General features: G+C 41.7%; 1 protein-coding gene across 1 annotated transcript in view; it reads right to left on the bottom strand.

Annotated features, from left to right (window-relative positions):
• The window catches only part of pcdh15b (protocadherin-related 15b), a 568,726-nt gene that overhangs the window by 69,552 nt on the left and 483,577 nt on the right, over nucleotides 1-15,597 (bottom strand). The window contains exons 26-27 of the mRNA XM_069899399.1: nucleotides 15,247-15,462; nucleotides 12,294-12,382 (exon numbers count right to left, since the gene is read on the bottom strand). Of these exons, the coding sequence (XP_069755500.1) occupies nucleotides 12,294-12,382; nucleotides 15,247-15,462 (305 nt within the window). The remainder of the gene's footprint in view (nucleotides 1-12,293; nucleotides 12,383-15,246; nucleotides 15,463-15,597) is intronic.

Raw genomic sequence — 15,597 nt, forward strand, 5'->3', positions numbered from 1 at the left:
TATAAGGATGTGAAATGTTTAAATATTTTCTGTGTGGCTGCAGCAAGCAAGGATCTTGGTGCTATCTGCAAATTGTACTCATCGATATGTCAATAAATTCTCACACTCACATCAGTAAATGAACAGCTAATATCCATAATGTTGACTACTTTAATATGCTTTTGTCAAAATTCAAATGTGAAATGAAAATACTTGTTCAGAGTTAATGAAGAGCTGCTGACCAGGAACAACACAGCTGCTCAAAGTCCGATCCACTTGCTCCAACAATAATTAAGAGGTTTAAAAAATGATAAGTAGCTGCGAGTTGCCAACATTACAACAGGGACACTTTTTGGCTGCAAAGGTCGCAGAGGTTTAGCCCCAGAGGGCTGCTTGCAAAAGCCATTCTTGAGTGTCAGTGTCAGGAGAAGCTCCCAAAAGTCTCATGGATTGAGGGATTAATTGGACCAAGCATGACAATGACAAGGCTGGGCAGAAGGCGTGGGATCAAGGGAAGAATGCGTAAACAGCAAAAGGACACATGACCGAACAGTCTGTAATGATGTCCGTTCTCCTCCCCTGTATAAATTTCATCAGCCTAACCCTTAATTTTCTTGTTCTTGTTTTGTCTCTTGCTTAATGTTCTTCAAGTGTTCACTTTATGTAACAATAGTCGACCAGAATGCCCGCCTGATTATCAGGGACTAGTTGGGCCAAAGGGTCTATACCGTGTGACATGGCTCTATGTCTCTATGTGATAGCTGATGTCATATCCTTCTATGTTCTGAGGAAAGAAAACTTTTCCCTGAACTTGCTCTTTAATTCCCTGATGATTTCCTTACACTGAAATTCTTTGCTTTTACATTTGCTCATCAGGGAAAACATTGGGATAAATTTTGCTGGAACGTGCTGGGCTTTCCAGTTGGAAGCTCTGACACTGCAATGTGGATATCCATGCAGATGCCACTGCATCTATCATTATGCCCTATCAACCGATGCAAGTGCAGTCTTGCAATTTGCCCGGTCATTCTGGGAATTTCCTGCTTTACAGTGGGTGATCATCTGGTGGGTCCTGCACTAAACCTGACTTTTTACCTCTCTGGGAATTCCAGATCTGTAGATTGAGAAGCAAAGAGGACAGGAACTCATGGTGTTCATTATTTTATTTCAGCTTAATATTTTAATAATTTCTTGGTATTTGAAGGAACTGAAAAACCTCACAGAGATTAGCGTATACAGAGCCGTTGTCATACCCACACTCCTGTTCGGCTCCGAATCATGGGTCCTCTACCGGCATCACCTACGGCTCCGAGAACGCTTCCACCAGCGTTGTCTCCGCTCCATCCTCAACATTCATTGGAGCGACTTCATCCCTAACATTGAAGTACTCGAGATGGCAGAGGCCGACAGCATCGAATCCACGCTGCTGAAGATCCAACTGCGCTGGGTAGGTCACGTCTCCAGAATGGAGGACCATCGCCTTCCCAAGATCGTGTTATATGGCAAGCTTTCCACTGGCCACCGTGACAGAGGTGCACCAAAGAAGAGGTACAAGGACTGCCTAAATAAATCGTGTCTGCCTGTCCCGCATCGGACTTGTCAGCCACAAACGAGCCTGCAGCTGACGTGGACATTTACCCCTCCATAAATCCACAAGAACAGGTGCTTCAGCTGAAAATGATGCCCAAATAAAATTAAATCTCTGGTGCTTCCATGTGATACATATCCATCTATCTCTGCATATTCGTGTATATCTGGAAGCTTCTTAAACTCCACGATCATTTCTGTTTCCTCCACTACACTGTTCCAAGCACCTGCCACTCTCTGTTAGAACACTTGCCCTGCACATCTCCTTTAAACTGCAATCCTTCCCCACCACTTTAAATGCACATTGTCTTGTATGTGATATTTTTATCCTGGGAAAGAAAAGTCTCTTACTCTCTACACTATCAATGCCTCACATAATGTTATAAACTTTTATCAGGTCTGATGTCAGCCTCCAACAGTCCACAGAAGACAACCCAAACTTGTCCAACATCTCTTGTATCTCATTCTCCCTCATCCATGCAACATCCTGGCAAATCCCTTATGTATCCTTTCCAACAACCTCACACCTTCATGTCCCCTTGATGAATGCCCCCCCTGCATAGCTGTGGCTGAGGTGAGGAGAACCCTATTCAAGCTGAACCCACACAAGATGACAGGACCAGACAATATACTTGGTTGGGTATTGAAGGATTGCACAGGCCAACTGACGGAGGTCTTCAGGGGCAACTTCAACACCTCACTGCAGCAGTCTATCAATCCAGCAGGGTTCCACACAGCCATCATCATCCCAGTACTCAAGAGGGCAACAATAACAGGCCTCAATGACTACCGCTTGGTGACAGTGACTTCTACTATTATGAAATTCTTCAAGCATCTAGTGGTGGAATGCATCAAAGAGCTCCTCCCAGAGATGCTAGACCCATTTCAATTTGCCTACAGAACAAACACATGATGCTATAGTCTTGACACTTCACTCCATCCTTGCCCACCTGGAGAACAACACCTCATATGCCAGGCTGCTGTCCATTGAGTCCAGCTCGGTGTTTAATAGGATCATTCTGCAGAGGCTGGTGGAGAAGCTGTCCTTGCTGGGACATAACACCCCTCTCTGTAATGGGATCCTGAACTTCCTAACGGAAAGACCACAGTCTGTCCCAGTTGGTAGCAGAAGGTAGAGCACCATCACAATGAGCACTGGTGCACTTCAGGGCTGTGTGTTCAACCCCTTCATGCTACTGACCCACAACTGCATCATCAGATCTAGCTCTAAAAGTCTCATCAAGTTTGCAGACGACACAACAGTAGTTGGCTTCATCAGCAACAACGATGAGTCGCACGGCAGAGAATGACTGGAAAATATTGGAAAATGGGGTGAGAATAACAACCCAAATCTCAACGGGAACAAAATGAAGGAGATGTTTGTGGACTTCTGGAGGACCAGGAACTTCCACCCTCTACTACATATGAACAATTCTGTAGTAAAAAGTGGAGATCACCAAGTTCCTTGGAGTCCACTTAACTAATAACTTATTGTGGACACAGAACATCTCCTCACTTGACAGGAAGGTGCCAAAGCGACTGCACTTCCTGAGAAGATTGAAGAGGGCAATGCTACCGGCCACCATTATGTCAACCTTCTATAGTAGATTGAAGAGGGCAATGCTACCGGTCACCATTATGTCAACCTTCTGTAGAAGATTGAAGAGGGCCAATGCTACTGGTCACCATTATGTCAACCTTCTATAGAAGATTGAAGAGGGCAATGCTACGAGCCACCATTATGTCAACCTTCTATAGAAGATTGAAGAGGGCAATGCTACCGGCCACCATTATGTCAACCTTCTATAGAAGATTGAAGAGGGCAATGCTACCGGCCACCATTATGTCAACCTTCTATAGAAGATTGAAGAGGGCAATGCTACCGGACACCATTATGTCAACCTTCCATAGAAGATTGAAGAGGGCAATGCTACCGGCCACCATTATGTCAACCTTCTATAGAAGACTGAAGAGGGCAATGCTACCGGCCACCATTATGTCAACATTCTATAGAAGATTGAAGAGGGCAATGCTACCGGCCACCATTATGTCAACCTTCTATAGAAGATTGAAGAGGGCAATGCTACCGGCCACCATTATGTCAACCTTCTATAGAAGATTGAAGAGGGCAATGCTACCGGCCACCATTATGTCAACCTTCTATAGAAGATTGAAGAGGGCAATGCTACCGGCCACCATTATGTCAACCTTCTATAGAAGATTGAAGAGGGCAATGCTACCGGCCACCATTATGTCAACCTTCTGTAGAAGATTGAAGAGGGCAATGCTACCGGCCACCATTATGTCAACCTTCTATAGAAGATTGAAGAGGGCAATGCTACCGGCCACCATTATGTCAACCTTCTATAGGAGTTCTATCGAGAGTGTCCTGGCTGGCTGCATCACAGTATGGTACAGTTGTTGCAGAGAAATTAATCGGAAGTCAATCCACAGGATCATGAGAGTGGCAGAGTGGATCTCTGGAGTCTACCTCCCATCTACGTGATGTACAGAGGCAATGAAAAATCATTGAGGGGCCCCTTCCACCCTGTACACAGTATCTTTCAGCTACTCCCATGGGGAAGAGATGCAGGAGTATCAGAGCCACCACCACCAGGCCGAGGAACAGCTTCTTCCCATGGGCAATGAGAACACTGAACAACCAAAGGAACGGCTCACTCTAACCATCCGAGACATTCATTTGAAGAAAACAATGTTTATTTACTTGATAAAATACTCGTCCTACATATTTATTGTTTGTCTGTAAGTGTATTATGTCTGGCTGTGTTTTACACTGATGACCGGAGAATGCTGTTTCATTGGATTGTACTTGTCCAATCGGATAACAATAAACTGGACATCCTTCCTGTCATAGGGTAACTGGAATTGAGCCTAGTACTCTAAATGTGGCCTCACTGAAGTTTTCTGTGGATGCAACACGACTTCCTTACACTGAGACTCAATACCCCACCCAATGAAGGCAAGCATGCCACATGCCTCCTTTATCACCCTGTTTGTGTGATACATTTTAAGTTAATGCCAGAAAGTGGTTTGATTGACAGAGAAGACAAAAAGGGTCCAAAGGCCTGCTACTACTTCTTATGTCATTAACATGTGAAATAAAAATTGTTCTAAATTTTTTTTCCTAGCTTTGCCTCTGCTAGACCCTACCAGGGTCATTGTGAGGGAGAGGGGTGGGGGTGTCAGGACCTTTGAACTGAGCCGTCCGATGACCAATCCCCATCTGGACCTGCTCTTTCGATCATTTGGGTGAGTAGGTTTAATGAGATTGGCCCTGGGTCCAGATCTGGCAACTGGTTGCATGTGGAGACAGGAGCTGGTGATTCTGCCTGGGGACATATCCAGCAACCAGCACCATGTCTACCGTGACTGTCACTGTTAGCTTACAGCATAACCTCCTCTTCACAACGATAATGAACTCAACCAGTTAATCCTTTACTGATAGATTTTAATTCCAGATGTTGGTCTCATCTTTTAAGCATCTTCCTCATTGCTCCATATCCTTTTCAAAATATGTTACTCATTTCTCTGATTCATTTTTGATATGCTTCCTTCTGCATTTCTTTTACTGGTACCCTGTAGATAATACTAATTAGATTAAAAAAATATTGAGGAGTTATTCTATCACTAGTCATCTGAATTTTTCTCTTTGAATGTTATGTCTTAGAACAGCTCCTCTGACTACATTTACACAAGCTTTTCTTAATGAGCAGAATCCCATAATGTTTAATCTGCAGTTCTGATTTTTCCATTGGTTTATCTAATTACCATATATTTCGGTGTATAAGATGACTTTCGGATAAGACGGGTCCCCAATTTCAGCCTGAATTTCATGGTTTTATCATATGCTGGGTGTATAAGTCGACCCCCCCCCACCCCCACCCCCACCCCAAGAAGGACCAGGTTTTATCGTGGTGTTATCGTGCATGGCTGATGGCATGAAGTTAAAACCCATGGTCATCATCAAATGTAAATATAATTCCCACCAAGTGTTTTTGTATATTTTCATGAAAAAGGATGCATGGATGAAAGTGGTGTAAATCTATGGATAGACACTGTGTGGAACAGACGGCCAGAGGGTTTACACAAAGAACAGAGTTTGTTGGTCTGTGATATGTTTTGCACCCTTTTAACTGATAACACTAAAAATAGATCAACACTAAATAATACTGTGATTGCTGTCATACCAGGTGGTTTGACTTCGCTTTGTAACCACTAGATGTCTGCTTGAACAAGCCCTTTAAGGATCATGTGCGTGAAGAATGGAATAATTGGATGACGGGTGCTGAAAAATCCTTTACAAAAGGCGGGGAAATGCGCACTGTATCACTTGATGTGCCATGTGATTTTGTGATCAAAGCATGGGATAAAGTGAATGTAGAGTCTGCAATGAAATCTTTCAAAAAGTACGGAGGATGATTTAATGAGGGTCACTGACGACAAAGTGGAAGCCGACTCATCAGATTCAGTCTGGGACCTGTTTGGTGTAAACAGTGAGACTCCGGATGTGCTTGCTAAGTTCTTGCCTCAGACCATAACAGTGATGGTGATGGTGGTTCTGAAGGATTTTTAATGTGCTTTTCTTTTTACAATGAAAGGTTTTTTCTAATACTTGTATTCTGGTTGCTTAAAAATGTGTTGTAGGGTGGGTTATGGAACCAATCGAGTGGTATTTTGAGTTGAATTTTAAGGTCATGTTTTTGTATCTCGCCTTGAAGATGACCCCTGTTTTTGGCGTGCATTTTGGATGCTTCAAAGGTCGTCTTATACGCCATGGCAAAGAGCTCTAATGACGATCCGTGACATGGGCTGCCTGTCATGTTTTCATTCATAGAACATATTTAGAATAAACAGCTGCCTTTAATTATTATCTCCTTGAAACCACTGGATATTTGTTAAGAACTATCCAGCTCACTAATGTCCTTTCGGGGATAAAATCTCTCCTCCTAAACATCTGACTAAGGTGGACTCCAGACACCAACAAGTTACAGAATTCAGAGGTATTTAACAAAATGTATAAATGTTTGTCTTTTCAGCATTCCTTTATCCTGCAAATGAACATAAAAGAGAGATTACTATGCCTTAGGGCAGCATGGTTGGTGTAGCAGTTGACACAACGCCTTTCAGCACCAGCGATCAGGGCCGGACCAGGGTTTGACCCCAACGTAAGGAGTCTGTATGTTCTCCCTGTGTCTGCATGGAATTTCTCTGGGGGGGGGGGGGGGTCTCCGGTTTCCTTCGACCATTCATAAAACGCACAAGGGGTGCAGGTTAATGGGCAGCACGGACTCGTGGGCCAAAATAGCCTGTTATCATGCTGTATGTCTACATTTTTAAAAAAATTTAAAATTTAATATGGAGACTAAATGGAAGTAATTAGAACTGCTGCCCCACAGACCTGGGTTTGATTGTGACCTTGGCGCTGTCCGTGTAAAATTTGCATGTTCTGTGACCACACTGGGATTTTTCCTGCGTACTCTGGTTCCTTTTTACATCCTAAGATGGTCTGATAGGTTCATCGACTATTGTAAATTACCCCTTCATTGCAACTGGGTGGCAAAATGGGTCATGTTAGGCATGTGATAGAAAATAATTTGCAAAGGAATAGGGAAATATGGAGACAGAAAATGCAGCCCATGGGTTTGCTCTGCTGAGAACCAGTATGGACTTAGTGGGACAAGTGGCCTCCTTCTGTGCCATAGTAAGTAATTACAATAGCTTCAGGTTTATGTAGTAATTAAAGAGGTCTGTAACTAACCATGTGATGAAGTGATTTCAAGGTAGATCAACGAGACGGCATACACAGAATTCTGTGTTTTACCTCAAGGTAAGATTAACGTATCTTAGGAATTGAATAAAGATGAGATATAAGCTATGGAATTAAATTTGAGTTGTTAAAGAAAGCAAGAAGTTGTTGAAATTTCAACATATTAATACAGAAATTAAAACATGTGATGTGTTTTGATGCTTAATTTCTCATGCCTTTCCATAAAAAGCAAGTTTTTAAAAGAATAACAAGGTTGGATAGCAGGAGACTTTACCTGCCATCAAGTATATTTATGCAAAGGGGTGAGGGGGGGGGGGGGGGGAGGAACTTTCACCAAGCACTGGAAACAGCAGAATGGTTGGATGATATTAAACCATGTATAATATCTTGTTTTTCTGGCATATAATTCATGCAGATGAATTTTTATTTTTCAATCATCTACAGTCAGAAGTGCCTCCTGAGATCTCGCCATCACTGAAGCTAACAAAAGCTGGGCCCAGAAGGTAACAAGGCTGAAGCACTTGCAATCTCACTCGGCCAACAATACCAAGCGAATGATGCACCTCATCTTCCACTTGAGGTTCCTGCCATCACCAGAATCAGTGTTCAGCCAATTCAATTCACTCCATGTAATAACCAGTGGCCGAGAACACTTGTGGATGCAGCAAAGGGCTGTGCGACCAGGAAAGAGCCCAGCAGTGGTGCTGAAGGTAGGCACTTTAGAACTAGCTGTGCCTCCAGCTAAGCTATTGCAATACAGTTATAAATCTGACATGCACTTGACAATGTAAAATCAACCAGGTTCTCTTCATAAAAGGCAGGAGAAATCCAATCCAGCTAATTACAGCCCAATCAGTTTACCCTCAGTCATAAGTAGAGTGCCAATGACAGTGCTATCAAGCAGCACTTACTCTCTAATAATCTGCTCATTGATGTCCATTTTGTGTTTTACAAAAAGCTGAAGGCCATAAGTGAGTTAAGAGTGACTGCCCTAAACATCAAAATAATTTTTGACTGAGTGTCAATTCATGGTGGTACCATTAAAGTCAATGAAAATCAACATTAGAACACTCCAAATGCGTTCACACCTCAGTAGTCAATCATCCAGCCCCAGGCCCACACTATGAGAGCTCCTCAAGGCTGTGACTTAGGCCCAACCATCTTCGGATGCTTCTTCAATGATCTTCCTTCCATCATTAGGCTCAAAGTTGAAATGCACTGCCTGCACGCCCTGTTTAATTCTACACAGGATTCCTGACCTTCATTCCCTTCCATCACTCCCTGACTGCAGCAAGTGCCATCTGTGCACTGGAGTTACTCACCAAGGTTACATAAACAGCAACTCCTAAATCTGCAACGTTTGGCAACAAGAAAGACAAGAATTCTATTGGTTCACGGGAACACCATCTCCTGCAGCTCCCCCATCAAATTGCAAGCATTCCCACTCAGAAATATTTTCTTGTCTTTTCATTTCCACTGCAGATAAAAGCCAGAATCCTCTCTCCCACACACTAGAGGAATTCATTCACCTCATTGTCCCTTAATTAATGGAATTGGACAACTAATAGTAGAGGAAATTTATAACCCATAGATCCAGAAATAACCCAAATGTTTATGAATGCCATGAAAGAACTAAGAACTTGATCAACATGTAAGCTCTGTGGACAGGTAATTGGTGAAATTTGACCATATTGGTTTTTTTTTCCTGCATCCCCAGTGTTTTTTGACAGCACACAGTCTACAATAGTCACAACACAATCCTAAATAGGGATGCAATTCAATAAGAATATAGTAATGTAATTAATATGAATACAACTTACCATATATATTCATGTAAAAGTCAACTCCCCCTATTTCTGGCCCAAAAATCATGTATTTTCCATTTATTGTATGTAAAAGTCGACGTCCCCCTCCATTTTTGGTACAGGCTGCCTACCAATCCAAGCTCCCAATGCCTCTAACATGAACTTACCACCTGATGCCTTGATCGTGGACTCCCACCTAGGCCTCGACTGCCCACTCATCTAAGCTCACGATGCCTTGACCACAGACTTACTGCCTGGTTCTGACGCCCGCCCAGCCAAACTCCAGATGGCTCGACTGCAGACTCTCACCTAGGCCCTGGCTGCCCACACATACAAGCTACAGATGGCTCGAACACCGACTTGCCACCCGCCTGCCCATTCGAGCTCCAAATGCTTCATACATGGATTTACCACCTGATCCCAGCCCATCGGAGCTCCTGATGCTTCGAACAACGCAGGAACTTACCTCAGTGAAAATAAGTATGTGTGTAATAGTCGACCCCATAAATTTAATATTACAAAATGGCCTTAAAATTTGACTTTTACACAAATATATACGGTAAGTTTGACAACTGCTGAAAAATTAAATATATGCATTGTTCATCAGTTGAGTTTGCCATGCAGTTAGACTTCTCTCCAACTCAAATCTGCAGGAAGTGCAAGCTGACAGTGGCGTTACAAGAGTAAAGTGGCATTTGAAAATTCCTTTGATTAATGAGAATGAAAAATTCTGAAAATAAAATATAAATGATTAGAATTAAATGATTTAAGATCAGGATCAACTCAGAAGCAGCAAATGCAAGAAAGGCTAACTTGAGAAAAAGGCAAAATGAAAGAGACATCAGACATTTTGTTGCAGGCTCAGTGAAATATTATTGGGAAAAATCAACCAGAGCCTAAAAAAAAGGGTATTTAAGAAATTAAAATTATTTTTGTAAAGCTAGCAGCAAATGAGCAACTTCTTGGTGTTCAAATTTAACCATGTGTTTACTCCATGCTTGAAGTTGCTGTGCAATGTATCACAAAATAAAAGGTAGTATCAATTTGACAGCAACTTGTAACCAACTATGACTATCTCCAATTAAATGTTATTTTGGCATTTTCAATATTTATGTAACTAACTGGACAACACAACGCAGAATTCTACTTTTCATGGATTCAATATACTAAATAATATCTGTTTTTGTGGGTTATTCTGCAATTGTGGTAATGGCCAACACTATATTTTCCAAAATTCTTGCATAAATAATCTGTTGAAATTAATTGCTTTTCTATTATTACCATGGTTATGGTGGTAAAGGTTGAGAAAGATGTGATTGCACATCACTCTGGCTACTCTCAGACATTCCTGAACAACCATGACATTTTCATCCCTACATTTTTTATGTCAGACAGCCACTAAATAATTAAATCTCTAGCCCACCACCTCCTCCTCCCCTCCCTGGTCCCCCCAACACCCTCCTTCTTGTGCTCTCCCCTCCCATGTCAACCTATGACCTTCTTTCTGTGCTCTTCCTTTGCCCCTCCCCCCCACCATTTTATGCAGACTCCTGCCTGCATTTCAGTCATACCCTGATGAGGGGCTCAGTCCCGAAACATCGGTTATGGATCTTTACTATATAAAGCACGCTGTTTTACCTGCTGAGTCTTTCTGGCATTGTGTTTTTACAACAATCACAGCACTTGCATATCTTTGTGTTTCACTTCAGTAAATGTAACAGGTTGGATTGCTCAAAAAAACAACAGTCTACATATATTTAAGAGGCTGAACAGAGTCATAACGTCATAGAGTCACAGCACAGACATGTCCTTTGGTCCAATTCATCCATGCCAACCAAGTTGGCATTCTGGGATAGTTCCATTTGCATGTATTTAGTCCATATTCCTCCAAGACCTTCCTATCCACATATCTGTCTAAATGTCTTCTGAACATCAAAATCTTACCTGTTTCTACAGTTAAATCTGCCAGCTTGTTCCAGATGCAAACTACCCTCTGAGTAAAAAAAAAATCACCCCTCAGGTCCCTCCTCTTTCTCTCCCCTCCTACCATAAACCTATGCCCTCTTCAACCTTCTACCCACCCCCTCCCCCCTGGTCCCCTTACATGCTGCAAATATAAAAAATAAAATGAGTAAATGATAACTGTAAAACAACTACATTGTCATAAAAATACAGTTGTTTTACTAATGCACTTAATTGCCAACTTTAATTGATTTGGCCAACTTCTGGTCCCAGATCCATAACCATTGGTGACTACTTCCTGAAATTGCCCAGAAAACTACTTAAGTCAAGGGTTATTAGGGATAAACAATAAATGCTAATAATACCTGTACCCCACGAATGAATAAATAAAGACCTGTCATTGGCCAATGCTAATTTATTGGTTTCAATTGCAATATGAAATGAGCGTTTTGTATTATTTAGTGATAATGCATGGATAATGCAATGTAGCTAATATTATACTGATGTTTAATCTATTGGTTCTCAACCTTGTTCTTTCCACTCACATGCCACTTTAAGTAATCCCTAGGCCATTGGTGCTCTTTGATTAGTAAGGGATTGTTTAAGGTGGCTTGGAAGGTTCAGAATCATTTCTCTCGACCCAATTGTTACTGAACTATTTTTCTTAAGAAAATTGTCATTGATCCATTTCCTTTGGAGTAATGAAAATGAGCATATAACGAGTCAATGAGGTACGATTAAAACAGAGCTTTTCAAACTTTTTCTTTCTAATCACATACCACCTTAAGCAATCCCTTACTAATCACAGAGCACTGATGGCCTAGGGATTACTTAAAGTGGTATGTGAGTGGAAATAAAAAGGTTGAAAACCCCTGGTTTAACCTTTCTATATAAAGAATTCAAGGAGTGAGCCAAATGTAACTAACAAATTGTTTTCAATTCTAAAATTTTCCTCAACCAGTAAGTTTGAGGTTTACATTTCTTAAAGCCCATGTCGCTGAAGAATGATGTTGAAGGTCATTTGTTTCCTCCACAGTTTAAATGGAACAAATACTCACTGTTTTGTAGTTGTCAGTACGTAACATATCACACATCATTTAGAAGGAAGTTAAGTTTCTGTCCATTCAGGCAAGTAAAGATTAACACCTTGAAGTATGAAAATCGTGTATTACCCAATGAGCTGATCCTTGTTCTGTTCCACCAGTGTAGGAGGAACATTCGAAACAATTACTTGCATATCCAATTCATTGACCACTGATATCTAGAGAGACAGAACAGAATTCTGTTGGTCTTAGCATTCTAATTCTTCATTGCGGCATACTGATATCAAAGCATTGCAATGAAGTTATTGGTTCAGTTATATTTTAAAATATACCTAAATCTTGCTTTCGGATGCCAACGCTTTGCTATTTGGAAAGTGACCATATGAGGAACGTTAATAAGATACTGAATTTTATGGTGAAGGTAGGTTGTTAAGATCGGGCATCTGGTGGAATGCTGAGCTTTGGAGGATTGAAGTGCCGAGACTTAGGTGCAATAGGGAACTGAGACCTGTTCTGGTCGGGAAGGTGCTGTGCTTGGAGCTCAGGACCTCAAGTGATTAGCGGGTTCAGGGGAATGTTCAGTCAGTGAGGTCAGGAGCAGAAGATGGAAGGTAATCACCGGACTTGCATGAGCTCCCATTTCAACTCTGCACCATGAGATGCTGTTGTCTTGGGATGGGTAGCCACTTGGCCATTCTTTGGAGAATGTAAATTAGATTCCCCATCAGTGAAAAAGGAACACTGCAAAGGGGATAACATAACTGGTGCGGAAACTGAATCAGAAGCGCAAACTGAACTCACGCTGGGAAGTGAGAAACACCACACCCTAGAGATGCTGGATCCTTGAGCAAACAATGAAATGCTGGAGGGACTCAGCTGGACAGACAGCATTCATGAAGAGAAATGGTCAGTCAATGTTTCAGGACAATGAAGATGGAAAATAGGAGTTGAAGAAACTGGGGGAGAGGTGAAGAGATAGGTTATTTGACAGAATGTGGGAGAGACTAAGAGTCAGTTAGAGGGAGAAACCACTAGAAGGGGAGGGAGGGGTAAAGAATCGATGGATACAGTGGAACCAGATAAAGTTACCTAAAATTGGCAAATTGATGTTCATGCTGTTTTCATTGTTTGCTCCTGGTGTATTTCAAAAGTGTTGTGAAATGGTTGATGATGAGTTTCACTGAGATCATTCATGTAGCACTGAAATTAATGGCATTGTATGGTCTAAATTTGAGGCTACTGCCTCTTGGAGGCATGTCATTCATTTTATGGACGCTCCTACTTAAAATAAAGCAAAATTCAAATACAAAGATACTTTCCCTGTTACACATGAAAATTCTACTATGCTTACATTGCACTGAAGCAAAGGCTGAGAGGTCTGCACCTAATAAGACAATGAATACAACCCCTGGAAACCCTTTCAATTACAGGTTCAGGGTAAGAACACAGAAGATGTGGAACCTAACCTGCCTAAACCAGAGAGCTTAACAATTAAAACATACGACCTTTTTCATGAATGTAGATTAAACTAAACTGATGAGGTTCTAAGGCAAGTAAATCAAAAATAAGACAAAGTAGAAGTTGCTTTCATTGGAACGTTGTGGCAGCAGCTACAGACTATATGTTCTGGCCAATGAACAATCCCTTCAGTGATCTACCGGATTGTAGTCTCATTGTCTGTTGGCAACTCCTTAACAAGGAAATTCAATCTCAGTAACACATAATTATGCAGGATAGGCATCTACCAGGGGCGCAGTGCTGCTGGAGCTCACCGGAGTGATGCTCTGGCACCTCATGAGGCCACATCAGGCACCCCATGGGGCGGCTCTGGTACCGCCTTGTCGCTGTTTTTGGTGAGCTCCGGCTCCTAAAAAAAAAGCACTGCACCCCTGGAGAGCACATTGCAAAGAGCCACACTTCTTCAGTTAGTCCAAACCTTTGCAAGACTGATTTAGTTTCTCTATTTGTTCATCCAGCCAGTGTGTAGGGCTGTCTTACTGTCCGTCGCATTCTGCACACTTTGCAATTCAATTCACGTTGACAAGAAAGTCAACTCACAACCTAATGAACTGCTGTGCATTTTGGAAAAAAATTGGAAGAGCCTGACGAATCCATCAGAAAGCAGCATGGGCTTGGTTGCCCTAATCGGTTTGCAGTACATTCTCAAAGGTTCAACAGAAAGCCTGTACTTTGAATGGAATGCATGACACGTATCCTCTGCTATACTGACCAACGAGAAAATTCCATCAAAGTTTGAAGAACATTTAACATTTAATTTCACTGGAATTGCTTACTGATATGAGAATGAAAAGGGTGAATGCATTTCCATTTGAACTCAAGAGAATTCGGGACTATCTTCACTTCGCTGTCTTGTAATGGGCCAAATGAGAACATGCACAAGTACTTCAGTAAGTAAGATAAAAAAAGAGCCCCTTTTGCTGAACATACCCTGTGTATTCATGAATCATCAGCCCCTTTCCACCCCAAAATTGACCCATGAAGGAATCCTGAGGGAATCTGCATCCACTACATTGGATCATCCACTAAGATTTTATTGTACATCTCACTATTATTAATTTTTGAACAGCAAGCTGATTCCTGTTAAAGGTTTATACAGAAGATATGTTCTCAGTGACTTCAAAGCCAAAGCAAAAAGTGGTCCATTAAAACTTGCTACTTAAAACAAATAAAATAACATTTTTAAAAACAGCTCACAAGTGATTCCCTTAATGGCGAACACACACACACACACACACACACACACACACACACACACACACACACACACACACACACACACACACACACACACACACACACACACACACACACACACACACACACACACACACACACACACACACACACACACACACACACTAGCAACTGAATAAGTAGAAACAAAGAAGATAATGTTACAACTTCTTTCTCGGATCATATGTGCGATGCATTTAATGCTACATGCTGTCGTGAGTCTTGCAAGGAAACAAAATGGCAGGTTCACATTCTGGAAATAAGTGCCTTGAATGTCAGGCAACTGTTTAACTCTAAGATGAAGAACTTACAGAAGTCCTGTACTTACAACAACTTGGGCGCTGCTGCTCAATTCTGTGCCATAGTTGTCTGTTGCAATAACTTCAAACTTATAATATGATCGCCTCATGTTTCTGAACGTAATAGATGTTTTGATTACTCCAGTGTATTCCTCTATCACAAAGCCATCCTTTCCATCTTTTGTGGGTGGTATAATCAGTCGGAACTGAGATATACTGTAGTTTCCACTGTCCTCATCTTCAACCTGAAGAAAATAATGAAACCTTCAGACTAGTCACACATCATATTATGCATTCAATAGATCTCTGCCACATAACATAATCAATCAACGTTATGTCTTGAGAGGAAGGACAAAGTATTGAACCAGTGAGGTCAAAGA

The sequence above is a fragment of the Narcine bancroftii genome, chromosome 10 (genome assembly GCF_036971445.1).
Source record: "Narcine bancroftii isolate sNarBan1 chromosome 10, sNarBan1.hap1, whole genome shotgun sequence".
Classification (NCBI taxonomy): domain Eukaryota; kingdom Metazoa; phylum Chordata; class Chondrichthyes; order Torpediniformes; family Narcinidae; genus Narcine; species Narcine bancroftii.